We start from the raw sequence: 12,930 nt of genomic DNA, 5'->3' as shown, positions 1-12,930 counted from the left end.
ATCACCCAATAAAAAACTGACACGTAGATAGACCACTCGTGAACTCATAGTACGCACCTTCTCAAGCGGAAGCCGAAACGGAAGGGGAATATTAAGAAGAAGTATATTTTTTGTTTCGGCCCTAAATGTTTCTTTAATTACGAAAGAGCACCAAAATTGCTTCTCATTTGTTTGGTTTTTGCACTAATGGCACAAGAGTTTTGCTAACAAGAACAAAGAATCTAAGGTGTAATACAAGGTCACATTCCGCGAAAATTTGAACTGTCTAAACCAAAATCCCAAGACATACACAGTTTTTGCATCAGTAAGAGTTTCCCATTCTGCCTCTGCCGCCACGCCCATCGTCTCGTCTTTCTCTGTCAAAGTGACTGTCACGGCGGTAATCTCTGTGCAGCGGTGGACCGCCTCCTCTCAATGACGGTGGTGGACCATCTCTCAATGGCGGTGGTGGAACATCTCTCAATGGCGGGGATCTGCTCCTCTCTCTCAAAACTCGTCCCCATCTGCCACCACGAGGTGGACTGAGAGGTGGTCGTCTGTCATAATGAGGTTTTGGGAGCGGCTCTGTATGGGCCCAGTCAGATGCTATCCTTCTGCTAGGAGGGTACTCATGGTCTGAGTAATGCGGACGGTCTCGTTCTCTGTCTCTCCATGTGGGATGGTCATGCCTTGGCGGCGGGTAGTCTCTGGGCCAGCCACGCGGAGGAGATCTGTAGCCATTAAAGTCTCTTCTTGGGGAATGATTCATGGGAGGAGGAAGAAGGCGAGGCAGTGGAGGACTATTAGCCGGTGCATAACGATGCCTCTTGCATTTGTAGCAGGACTCGCGTCTCGCAAAGTTCAAGTTTCTGCATCTGTATTCATGACAAAACAAACATAATATGGGATTTAGAAACTTCTCTAGGTTCTGAGATACCAATATTCTATAGAGTTCATATAGAATAACCTGAGATTGTAGAAATTTAGAATAGCAGGGATACTTACAATGGATCAAGACAGTACCAATCTCCTTCTCTTGGTTGCACCTTTGATATATTATTTCTGCTCATGCCATCCCTTCCATGTGGAGGTTCAGGCCCATCTAAACCTCTTCGATAAGGACGAGCACCAGCTCCACCTCTAGCTAAGGGTGGGGAATAGTCTCTGTGTCTCCCAGGTGCTTCCCTTCTGCTGCTTAACTCACGGCCACGAGGTGGAACGCCTGAATGATTAAGATCAGAGCCATGCTTGTGATCTTCATATCCACGACGGCCTGGTGAGCTAGAACTTGCCCGAGTTCTATGTCCTAACACACACACAAAAAGTAGCCAGTAGAACAAGACTAAGTCAACTACAGTATAATACAAATATACATCAGCAGACAGCAAAGTTCAAAAAATCATTTTCTTTGCAGACCAATAAAATGGAGCACTGACACTGTGAAATTACAAGTCCGTTGGTGTCAGCATTCTCAGAGCATATACCAAACAATTCACTAAGAACTGAACAGGGAATGTTGATATGCATCTGTAGCAATGTATAATCGCACTAAGAGTCACTATACTCTTTAGATACATTACATAATGCATCTTTTACGAAAACAATGCATTATGTAAACATCAAGACCTAAGTACTTCAAGGCAAGAACAATGCTCATTTGCAATTTACACAGCATTGTTATAGTTATGAGAGCATTATCAAAAACCTTTAAGATAGCACCAAATGCTCACGAGATAACTACACACAATTCCCCTCATCGGAATCACAAGTCAAAGGAGATAAAACATTGACTAAGACGTAGACAATCACAAGCATTTGTAGTGAAAGAAACAAGTGATGCCTACTTAGTTCTGTTCTTCATTCCCCCAATTTCAGAAATCGAAACCAATAACGAGAAGAGAAACTCAGGAGAAAAGAGGACTGGAATGTTTAGAAGAGATACGAACCACCATTGTCACCCTTATACCGATCCGAGCGATTAAACGAAGGCCGGTCACGAGAGACTTCTCCGGGCTCATAGTCTCCGGCGGCGTTGCGGCCGTCTTCTCTGTCGTTGCTTCCGGAGGGACGTACGACGAGACTGCTGATGTGAGGCGGGTGATGTTGCGTCGTCTGCTCTTTTTCTGTCGACCCCATTTCTCTCCGATTGTCAAAACTCACTCCTGGAATTTCTCGATGTCCGTTTCAGAGAAAAAAAACCCTAGGGGAGACTTGGCGATAGATACTGGTAACTGTTATTAATTTATCTTTTGGTCTATCAACTTTTGTCTAATTTTCAATATTGCCCCTTAAGTTTTATATTTAGTATGTTGGACTAGTATGACTGATTCATGGAGTCAAATGTATTGTGGTTCTGGTTTTCTTCTTTTTATAGTAAACAACAGTTCACATTTCTGGAAGAATCAGATTCAGTTATGATTTTTGTGTGTGCTATTTTTGTTGTTTATGATATCAGTTTTGATTATGTAATTTGGGTAACTGAAAATAATTTATCTTAGCAAAAACTGGATGACATATAGGATAGGCTTTTATTCCATGGTCTCATTATTGAAGGGTTGCTACTACACATGTTGATAACTTGATATGAAAAGTTCAAAATTGATCAAAATATAGAAACAATTAAGAAATACAGATCCTAGAAAGCAAAACTCGAGTATATATAGATTTTGTTTCATTGTTACTTCAGATGAAAAATAGGGTAAAGAATGGCCTGGGCAACAAGAAAACTAGCTCTTCAGCTAATAGCTAAAGGCTAACACCGACTTTCCAATTGTAAATGTTACCATTTTCATACGAGGGAGGCAGAGAGAGAGGAACAACACACACACACACACAACACATTTTTGACAAAGTAGGCGAATTCAGGGGAAGTCGGGATGATCAAGATGCTCAACCATGGACTCTGCCAAGGAGAGATAAACACATAAAACTGAGATCGATGAGAGAAACAAAGCGCAAAAAAAAGTTGTGAGATCAATGAGCAAACGAATTTCAAAAGTTTTTGCCGCCATTGATACCTAAACAATGTCCTAACGAAAAGTTAACAATTTTCTAAGCGGTATTCTGTAACAAGATCTTCAAACAACAAAGAGTGTTGCATCAATCAAGACCTAAAGAAACACATGTCAGGTTTTGGTATATACCCATTCTCTTTGAAGAAGAAAGAGAGAGAGAGAAGAGACTGATTTATGTGTTTAAGCGAGCCAGAGCTTTTGACTGCGTACCTTAAATGCCAAGGTCAGGGGAATTCTATTGTAAATCCACTACTGGTAGGCTTTACATTCATGGGTCCAAAGCCATCAAAATCTGAATCTGAATCCATTTCTCTGTAATCATTCCACTTTCTCGGAGAATCCTCATCTGGTCCACTCATTGTCGGAGGCACATAGAGCTCTGAAACTGGAACTGGAAGAGGCTCTTCACTTAAATATTTGTCATTCAGCATCTCCATAGTAGTAGCTCTACTAGCTGGATCATAACAGATAAGCTTCTTGAGCAGCGATATCACATCCCCTGAATGGTTGGGAAGGCATCCTTCAATACCAAGAGGAGATTCTACTTTAGCAAATGAGATTGACTTGTAGTCTGGAAGATCAACACAACCAGGCCAGACCTCTTCATTTAAATTTCCCAGCACATTGGTCACTCTGCTGATCTGATCAATATCTGAAATTCCTGGGAACAAAGGCTCAAGAGACAAGAGTTCTGCAAACACACAACCAAGCGACCATAGATCGACCTCTAACCCATACATCGTAGATCCATAGAGCAGTTCTGGTGGCCTAAACCATCGGGTTCCCACACAAGATGTCATCAAACCCTGTGTATCATCCACTGCTTCGTCAGCATCGTAAGAAAACGAGTTCCTACCGAGATCATCATCCATTTCACTAACAGTGCACGTTGCAAGGCAAGATATGTCTCCATCATGCACATTCGAGTCCTTATCAGTATCATCTCTAACAACCTGTTTAGCCTTGAGCTCTTCCACCTGTCGGAAGTACTCGTCTTTACTCATCGCTTCCCGTTCCTGACCATCAGACCCTTGCCTAGGTGAGTTCTCATAATCAGGAATAACTTCTGGTGGTTCGCTGGTTTCTCCATCTTTGTCTTCCAGTTTGTAAGCTTGTTGGTTTTCATCTGAAGCTACAATATCATGCTCCATGAGTATCCTAGCCTGTATATGAACCAAGAAGCCAACACACATTTAGAAACTCATAGATTACACTAAATGATAAGGTCTAGCCACTTGATTACACTAACTCTTCCAAATTTCAAGCAAACCAAGCATTTTTCATTCAGAGGTTTCTCATATTTGTGCATCAAACAATGAAATAACTAACACAATCAGTAACAATCATAATCTCACCTGACCAAAATCAGCAAGCTTAAGAACTCCATCATCAGAAATCAACATATTCCCAGGCTTCAAATCTCTATGTACAATCAAATTCCGATGACAAGCATCAACACCGGTTAAAATCTGAATCATCCATCTCTTAATCTCCCCAACCGAGAATCCATCCCCTCCTTCTACCTTCTTCTTCCTCTTACCATCTCGGATCACCGCAGCGAGATCCGACCTAAGAAACTCAAGCACAAGCACAGCGTTCTCTTCCTCACGCCAGAAGTATTCGTGCATAACAACTACATTAGGAGATCCATTGAGGATGGTGAGCGCGTCAATCTCCCGGAACGCAGATTGGTAATCGAAAATCTCCTTGAGCGCGACGATTAGACCGTCGGAGAGACGGCGAGCTCTGTAAACGTCGGCGTAAGCTCCGGATCCGACTCGCTCGAAGATCTCGTACTTGGCGATTATCTCCGGCCGGGTATGGATACTCCAACTGGTCGCCGGTTGTTTATCCATCTCCTTTAAAACGGCGTCGCTTTTCTTCGGATCTTTCCTGATGATGGATGATTATTCACATAAACGCTAACGAATTCACCAGTTTAAAAATCCAGTTCCCATGTTGTAATGACTAAAATGCCCTCACAAGTTTTGGAGCGGACAAGAAACCAAACCGCAGGGGGGGACTTTTATCACTTATGCCACTTTTTTGAAAAAACTGATCTGGACTGCCATAAGTTAATCTGAATGCCACCGAAAATGTGATATACCAGTTGTACCCTTAATGAGTTGATTAAAAAAATGAAAAAGAAATTCAAAAGCTAAATAAAGAAAATCGAGTTCGGAGATTCTCCTCTTCGTCGTCGTGTTCTTCTTCTTTGGTCGACGTTCATCTTCTTCGTCGGCCACCATCGATTTCCTCATGCCGCCGACTTGAAATCCGGCGTAAAAGCCACGAATTAGGTCAGTTTCTTCTCATATTTCCTTTGACATTGGTGCATTGTGATTTTAGATTGGGATTTTGAATTCTATATAATTCCCAGCTCGATTCAATTTGATAGTTTGATGATTGGTTTGCAAAGTAAAGAGTAATCGATTAGAGGTTGCCGAAACGTTATTTGAGGTGATGAGCAAAGGAATGTAGGTTGAATGTGAGTTGAATTTGAATTCCGAGATTTCATATTAAAGATTTGGGGGGTTTGTGTTTGCAAAGTTTAGATTAACCAATTAGTTTAACGAATAGGTATGTATTAACATTGGAAATCAATTGAAAGGTAACGAATTAGGTTCAGTAGAGACGAGTGCGACGAGAGATTGATTTCAACGTATGATAAGAGTACATGTGGTATAACTATTAAAATGTTTGATTGGAGTTGAACTGGTTGTATTTTCAGGAGCGATGAAGAAGAAGATCCACACTAAGGTACATTTTGACTTTGGAGGATACTATTCTGAAGTGAATGAGTGGATTGGTAAAAATTCACTATATGTTATATCGTTTAAGACGAGTAGTTTGGAGAAGATTAGCTATTCGATGTTAGTTGACAAGATCATGAAGAAGGTTGCGATTGATGAAGCTTCTGTCAAGTTGAAACTGAGTTACAATCTGTCTAAAGTTAGGAGAGAGACATATATTGTAAATGATGAGGATGTCTTCATATTTTTAACAGAATCTGATGAAGAGAGTCGGATTCCTGTTTTGCATGTGGAGGAATTAAATGGTATAGGAGTTGAGAGGAGAGAGGAAATTTCTGTACCGGAGCGTCGAAGTTCAGTTGGTGTAAATGTAATAGAGGATGATGTTTTAAATGAAGTATGTGAGATGGTGCATGATGGATATGATAATGATGTGAATGATTGTGAGAATGTAGTAGGTACGGAGATCGTGGCTATCGAAAGGCCGATGGAAAGGCCGGTGAATTCTGTTGAGGAACAAGATGAGGATGATAGGATTGATTATGATGATATTCACGATATTCCACGAAGTGTAGAAGTTACTCCGCAGGTTATAGAATGGGATGATGGTACGGGTATTGAAATTGGTCAAGAATTTTGTTCAAGGGAGGCTGTGTGGGAATTGGTTAACAGAGCTGCAAAGAAAGAAGTTTTTGGAGTCTATACTATTAAGTCAGACCCGTTGAGACTTATGCTACGATGCCGCCAAGCTTCTAAAGGGTGTACTTGGTATCTAAGAGTTGCGAGAACTAAAAAATCTCATTTTTGGAGTGTTAGAGTGCATAGAAAGATGCATACATGCTCTCGGAGTGTTGAGACTACAAGCAACAGTATACAGCGAGGCACACCAAGATTAATAGCATCGGTTTTACATTGTGATTATCCCGGAAATTTAGAGACCCCAACTCCAAAAAACATTATGTCGATTGTAAGAGGAAGACTTGGGGTGCATTGTTCATACTCCACTGCCTTAAGAGGCAAAATGCTACATGTTAGTGATGTGCGAGGGACTCCGGAAAGAAGCTACACGATGTTATTTTCTTATCTTTACATGTTAGAGAAGGTAAATCCAGGGACAGTAACTTATGTGGAGTTGGAAGGAGAGAAAAAGTTCAAGTACCTCTTCATTGCATTAGGCGCTTGCATTGAAGGTTTTAGGGCAATGCGGAAAGTGATAGTTGTGGATGCAACTCATCTTAAAACTGTGTATGGTGGGATGTTGGTTATTGCAACAGCACAAGATCCTAATCATCATCATTATCCACTTGCGTTTGGAATCATTGATAGCGAGAAGGATGTAAGTTGGATTTGGTTCTTAGAAAAGCTGAAAACTGTATATTCGGATGTTCCCGGATTGGTCTTTATTAGTGATAGGCATCAAAGCATAAAGAAGGCTGTCAAGACGGTGTACCCGAATGCGCTTCATGCAGCTTGTATATGGCATTTGTGTCAAAACATGAGAGATCGTGTGACAATTGACAAGGATGGAGCTGCTGTCAAGTTCAGGGATTGTGCTCATGCATATACTGAGAGTGAGTTCGAGAAAGAGTTTGGTCATTTTACAAGTTTATGGCCTAAAGCTGCTGACTTTCTTGTGAAAGTAGGGTTTGAGAAATGGTCGAGGTGCCATTTTAAAGGAGACAAGTATAACATTGACACTAGTAATTCTGCGGAGTCCATTAATGGTGTGTTTAAAAAAGCGAGAAAATACCACTTGTTACCAATGATTGATGTGATGATTTCTAAGTTTTCTGAATGGTTCAACGAGCATAGGCAAGCTTCAGGTTCTTGTCCAATCACAGCACAAGTTGTGCCTACTGTGGAGAACATATTGCACATTAGATGTCAAGTTGCAGCCAAATTAACTGTGTTTGAGCTTAACAGTTACAACCAAGAATACAACGTGATTGATCTCAACTCGGTAAGTTTTCTGGTGGATTTGAAAATGAAAAGTTGTTCATGCAAATGTTTTGATATAGACAAGATCCCGTGTGTCCATGCTATGGCCGCAGCAAGGCACCTCGCCCGCAAGGAAGGGAGAAATGCGGATACAACCATCTACGGACTCTGCTCTGTGTATTACTTGATAGATAGTTGGTCATTGGCCTATTACCGGACGTTGTATGTAGTCCCACATGAGTCGGTTTGGGTTCTTCCTGCCCATATTAAAGAGTTAGTTGCCTTTCCGCCGGAATACACACCAAAAGGACCAGGACGAAATCAAGAGAAGCGGTTTCCATCAGCTGGTGAAGCGCGAAAGAGGAGAAAATCGCAACCTGGAATAAACTTGGAGGCTTGGCTGCAGCCTGAGGAAGATTAAGTCTGATGCAGAAAGGGTTCAACCGGAACAACCTGGCCAACTGCAGAAAGGGTTCAACCAATACAACTAAGTTCATTTGTATTTGCATTATATTATTTGTAAGTCTGATGTACTATATTATTTGCATTATAATTCTCAATATTTTCAGCTATTATCAACATCTAAACATTGAATAAATCCAAAATATGATATTACAACATTGTTATTAATAAACTTGATCATAAACTGGTTTCCTAATAAATCACCTATGTATGACAAGGAACATATAGTTCATGATTGTATAATGTACATACGTTATGTATGAAAACAGATATTTACTAAATATGATTCTATCAAAACTTATTAAAATCCATTAATATGTTAAAACTTATGGGACCAACTAAAAAAATGAGTTGGTTTTTCAGATTCAACTTCAAAAACACAAAATTTAGAATAGTTCAACTGTTTGTGATTCCGGCCAACTGTACATATACATACAACTATGTGTATTCTGAATATTCTAATAAATAAATTTTTTTAAAAATAGACCCCACGAAGTCGCGTTCACACTACGATTATTGCGTTCACACTACAAAGTTTCTACCTATTTATTCTCACTCTCTCTTCTATTTCGCTTCTCTCGTTCTTCTCTCTTCTTCACTTCTCTCCTCAGATCGTCCTCAAAGCTCCTCAGCTCGTCTTCAAGCTCTTCCCATCACAGCGACCATCTCCTCGCCTAGCTGTCGACAACCAAGGTATTACATGCACTGGAGTTCTTCCTCTCTCTCGTTCTTCTCTCTTCTTCTAAAGGGTTTCTAGCCGCCGTAATTAGTAGATCTAGGGTTTCTTACGGGTTTCTAGCCGCCGTAATTAGTAGATCTAGGCTTTCTTACGGGTTTCTAGCCGCCGTAATTAGTAGATCTAGGGTTTATAGCGTTCATGATTCATATCTCTTTCTTTCTCTGTTCTGTAGATGCCCTATAGTTACTCTCAACCATCCACGTCCGAAGCTAGTTGGAATAGTGGAGAGGCGAATGCCGATGCAAATTGGGGGGTTCCAGAAAAATGTTTTTGTGGTAAGCCTGTAAAACTTGAAGTGTGCAAAACTGGTTACAGGCAAGGCGACAGAGTCTACAAATGCCCAATGCTTAAAGTAAGTTATTGTGTTTTCATTTCATTGGAACAACAAAGTACAAGTGAATTATATTTATGAAGTCTTCTCTCTTTCGCAGGCTGAAGAGTACGAGTCCCGAAACCACCTTATTCAGTGGTGGGATCAGGCGGTAACTGAGGAGCTTGAGAAGGTAAATCACAAACTTGATTCCGCACTAAGACATGGACAACTAGCATGCAATCATGCTTTGGAGTCCATCCGGGAAACTATTCATCTCATGCAAGGCGAAATTGAAACCCTTAAAGAAAGGTTACTCGCCAAAGAAGTCGAGATTGATAGGCTTAGGGCATTACTTTCTACATGGTGATTATGATGTGATTTATGTTATTGAGGATGGTGTATGACATTTGAACCTAAATATGTTACTCTTGTATTTTAAGTTGTGTATTGACCGGCCAAGTGGGACAACTTAGCTACTCTTGTATTTTAAGTTATGTGTACGAAAATGTTGATGCACGAATCACACAAGTACGAAAAATGGGATCAAGCCACACGTAGTTCATATTAGAATAAGTGAGCTCGGACGAGCTGGATGAACCGTGGTAGAGAGGCGAATTGGACAAACCGAGTTGTCTGCTGAAGGTATAGACGAGCTGGGCGACGAGATAGGTGGACTATGCAGTCAATGGACGAACTGCCGCTAGGCGAGGAGGTAGATGAGTTTTGTAGTTGAGGGATGAGCTGATAGCTAGACGAGGAGTCGGACGAGCTGACTAGCTGACAGCTAGGCGAGGAGATGGTCGCTGTGATGGGAAGAGCTTGAAGACGAGCTGAGGAGCTTTGAGGACGAACTGAGGAGCTTGAGGACGAGCTAAGGAGCTTGAAGAGCTGACGAGCTACTCTGTCTCTGGGTGTCCCGGCTAACTGGGTCAACTTAGCTACTCTTGTATTTTAAGTTGTGTATTGACCGGCCAACTGGGACAACTTAGCTACTCTTGTATTTTAAGTTATGTGTATTGACCGGCCAACTGGGACAACTTAGCTACTCTTGTATTATTGACCGGCCAACCGGGACAACTTAGCCAAACGTTTTGATTTTAATAAAATCCTAACACACATAAACCATTTCAGAAAATAAGTTTGTCCTCTACACATAAACTACGCATAACATTCCCAAATACACAAAAAGAAAGTCCTATTTTGACAGACACCTAAGAGTCCACACACACACATAAGCAAGAAAGAATTTTCAAAGTCCTAATTCTTCTGTCTCTTTCTCGTTTGCTTCCCCTCAGTTGTAAACTCTTCCCCCTTATACTTGGAAGGTTTCCTTCCACGTTTTTCCCCAGATTCCAGAGTAGGACCAACATGCTTTCTCTTCTTCTTCGATATCTGCTTCTTCTTCTTCTTCTTCTTATCCTCTTCATCGGACTCATCGCTGCCATCACCTACAAAAATATGTAACCAAACATCTAAGAACTATTGTGAAAGCATCACTACACAAAAGTTCAACAAAAACTCACTTAGAGACTCAATAGTTGGAGGTGCTGGGTCACGGATTCCACTGTGAATAACCAAGGCCTTGCTCTGAGTATCCCTTGGCTGATAAGACGGTGGCACAAAATCAGCAGCTGAACCAGGACGCATATCTTCATATTTGTCTTTTTCTGCCTCTTTCTCAAGCTGATCTGCCACATATTCCTCTATTCCTTGTACTCTCACACAAATCCGCTTGATTTCGCTATCCATCACAGCAAGCTTGTCCGTGAGCTTGTCAAATCCTCTCTCCATAGCTTCCTTGAACGAGAGAATCGATGTCCCAGGGATTTCAGGTTCAGGTACAGCTGGAACATCATCAACAGTTTCAATACGTCTACATCAATGTCCGCTTGGTAGAGACTACGCCAGAAAATCTTCTTTTTCTCTACGATAAGCCTCTCTCCAACTATCAACAATCGGATCGATATATCCAATACCATCATCAACATGCTTCTCTACAACGCGTGACAACATTTTTCTCTCATCCATATCAGGTTCCAAGATGCTTGAAATATCCTGTCAAGTAAACATATATTTCAAACACCACAAAGATTATAAACATAGATTTCAAGAGAACAAAGCTAACCGTTATATCTCCAAGTGCTTCATTTATTTCTTCCAAAGTAAATCCCTTCATGCAACTTTCACTGAACTTGTGCTTGCACATTCTTGGACATTCCTTGTCTGCAGGTACAGCTTCTCTAAATCTCTTCCCAAGCTGCGGAATGCACTCAAATGCCAGAATCTAGACACAAAAACATAAAAGTAAATGCAAGTTCACAATAACAAAATCTAGCCACTCATATAATTTACTCGACTACTTACCTCAAGTGGAGTAATAAATCCATAAAAAGCAGTTTGTGCCTTGGGTTTCACCACACCTTTCATGTTCTTCATTACTCTCCGCACCCCTTCCATACACTGCTCAAAAGAAAAACGTCCCCACGGGAATGTCTCACAAGCTCTGACATTATCCACAATCCTAAGAAGCAACTCCTCTATCTTCGAATCCCCTTTAGAATCAGCTTTCATAACCTTAGCTAAGAATAACAGAATTGTCAACTTCAACCTAGCAGTAGACTTCTCACTCTTAAACTCTTCCAGCTTCTCTTCCACGTCTTTAATCTTGATGTCCTCAGTCCTCTTAAACAACTTCTCAACAAACTTCAAACTGCCTAAAGTCTTATAGTTTTTTGGGTACTCACGGCAGTTCAAACCGGTCAACAATGCATGCTCTCTAATTGAGTACCTTATAGGTACTCCATTGACAACAAACCAACACTCTCTCGCCAATTCTGTCTTAGCCGTGCGAACCATAAGCATCCACATGCCTTGAATCATGTGATTGGGCTCCTTAGGCATGTGGAATATGTGCTTAAATTGGTCATGATTCTTAAACCACTTCAGTTCTGCATCCAAAGTCTCTATAAATTCCACTGTTTGTACCAACTGACACCTCGTTCCTATCTTACACACCTTCGTGTAGGTAGTTGGATCAAAGTACATAACTTCTGGCGGCAATGGTTGATTATCATCATCATCATCATCATCATCCTGCATATTCTGCGGCTGAAGATCATCATCACCATCCTGCATATTCTGCGGCAGGTTATCATCATCACCATCATCCTGCATATTCAATTCAAAATACTTTCAATTTCACATTAACTACCTAGTTGTACTACTTGTTCCTGAATGACCATTCACAAATTTACGACCTAGTTGTACTACTTGTTTTATCTGAAGCACCATTCACAAATCCAATCATTTACCAATGCATGCATAATATCCTAAAACGAGCCTAATCAAAAAAATAACGGTCTTCTATCATACCTTATTTGCTCCATCATCATGTTGAACAACTGCATTCGTTGCCTCTTCTTCTTCTGCACAAGAATCGGCATTTGGGTCTGAAAGATCGTCATTTGATTCCCATGCGACGGCGTTTGAATTACCCAAATCGGCGGCGTCACAATCGCCGGTTGTAGGCTGAATTTCTCCGGCTTCCTCTTCTGTTGATTCATATTCTCCAGATGAGTCTTTTACTCTAGCCATATGAAAGAGACAAAGACGAACTGAAATTGGTGGTGTCGTCGGAGACGAGAGAAGAGAAGACGACGACGGAGAGAAGAGGAAGAAGTCGAGAAGTGAAAAGGGGGAAGAATTAGGTTTTTACTTAGGTTTTTTCTGTAG

At 41.0% G+C, this 12,930-nt stretch overlaps 2 protein-coding genes and 2 pseudogenes across 7 annotated transcripts; 1 reads left to right on the top strand and 3 right to left on the bottom strand.

Moving 5' to 3' along the window:
- Positions 1-120: 120 nt before the first annotated feature.
- Positions 121-2,373, bottom strand: AT4G28990 (RNA-binding protein-like protein). 2 transcript variants are annotated; one of them, NM_001160800.1, is made up of 5 exons: positions 1,926-2,169; positions 1,765-1,829; positions 1,606-1,684; positions 985-1,285; positions 146-854 (listed from the first exon to the last, which is right to left on the bottom strand). In NM_001160800.1, exons 1-5 carry the CDS (start codon positions 2,113-2,115, stop codon positions 302-304), a joined length of 1,188 nt encoding a protein of 395 aa, NP_001154272.1. In that variant the 5' UTR covers positions 2,116-2,169; the 3' UTR covers positions 146-301. The 2 variants fall into 2 exon arrangements, with proteins under 2 accessions (NP_194628.1, NP_001154272.1); NM_119043.3 differs by lacking the exons at positions 1,606-1,684; positions 1,765-1,829 and having other exon boundaries at positions 121-854; positions 1,926-2,373.
- Positions 2,374-2,406: 33 nt separating this feature from the next.
- CAK1AT (CDK-activating kinase 1AT) lies at positions 2,407-4,941 on the bottom strand. 3 transcript variants are annotated; one of them, NM_119042.5, is made up of 3 exons: positions 4,349-4,923; positions 3,204-4,156; positions 2,407-2,881 (listed from the first exon to the last, which is right to left on the bottom strand). In NM_119042.5, the coding sequence occupies exons 1-2, from the start codon at positions 4,847-4,849 to the stop codon at positions 3,218-3,220; spliced, it is 1,440 nt and encodes a 479-aa protein (NP_194627.1). In that variant the 5' UTR covers positions 4,850-4,923; the 3' UTR covers positions 2,407-2,881; positions 3,204-3,217. The 3 variants fall into 3 exon arrangements, with proteins under 3 accessions (NP_194627.1, NP_849468.1, NP_001329562.1); NM_001341955.1 differs by having other exon boundaries at positions 2,620-2,881; positions 2,997-4,156; positions 4,349-4,881; NM_179137.3 differs by having other exon boundaries at positions 2,501-4,156; positions 4,349-4,941.
- Positions 4,942-5,729: 788 nt separating this feature from the next.
- Positions 5,730-9,756, top strand: AT4G28970 (annotated as a pseudogene; the record flags this gene model as incomplete). Its single annotated transcript has 1 exon — positions 5,730-9,756.
- Positions 9,757-10,455: 699 nt separating this feature from the next.
- AT4G28960 lies at positions 10,456-12,792 on the bottom strand (annotated as a pseudogene; the record flags this gene model as incomplete). Its single annotated transcript has 7 exons — positions 10,456-10,646; positions 10,722-11,042; positions 11,175-11,253; positions 11,324-11,482; positions 11,563-11,648; positions 11,943-12,366; positions 12,571-12,792.
- Between the last annotated feature and the right edge of the window lie 138 nt (positions 12,793-12,930).

This window comes from Arabidopsis thaliana, chromosome 4, assembly GCF_000001735.4.
Source record: "Arabidopsis thaliana chromosome 4, partial sequence".
NCBI classification, from domain to species: domain Eukaryota; kingdom Viridiplantae; phylum Streptophyta; class Magnoliopsida; order Brassicales; family Brassicaceae; genus Arabidopsis; species Arabidopsis thaliana.
Note: the sequence above shows the minus strand (reverse complement) of the source record. Positions and strands in the feature narration are given on the sequence as shown.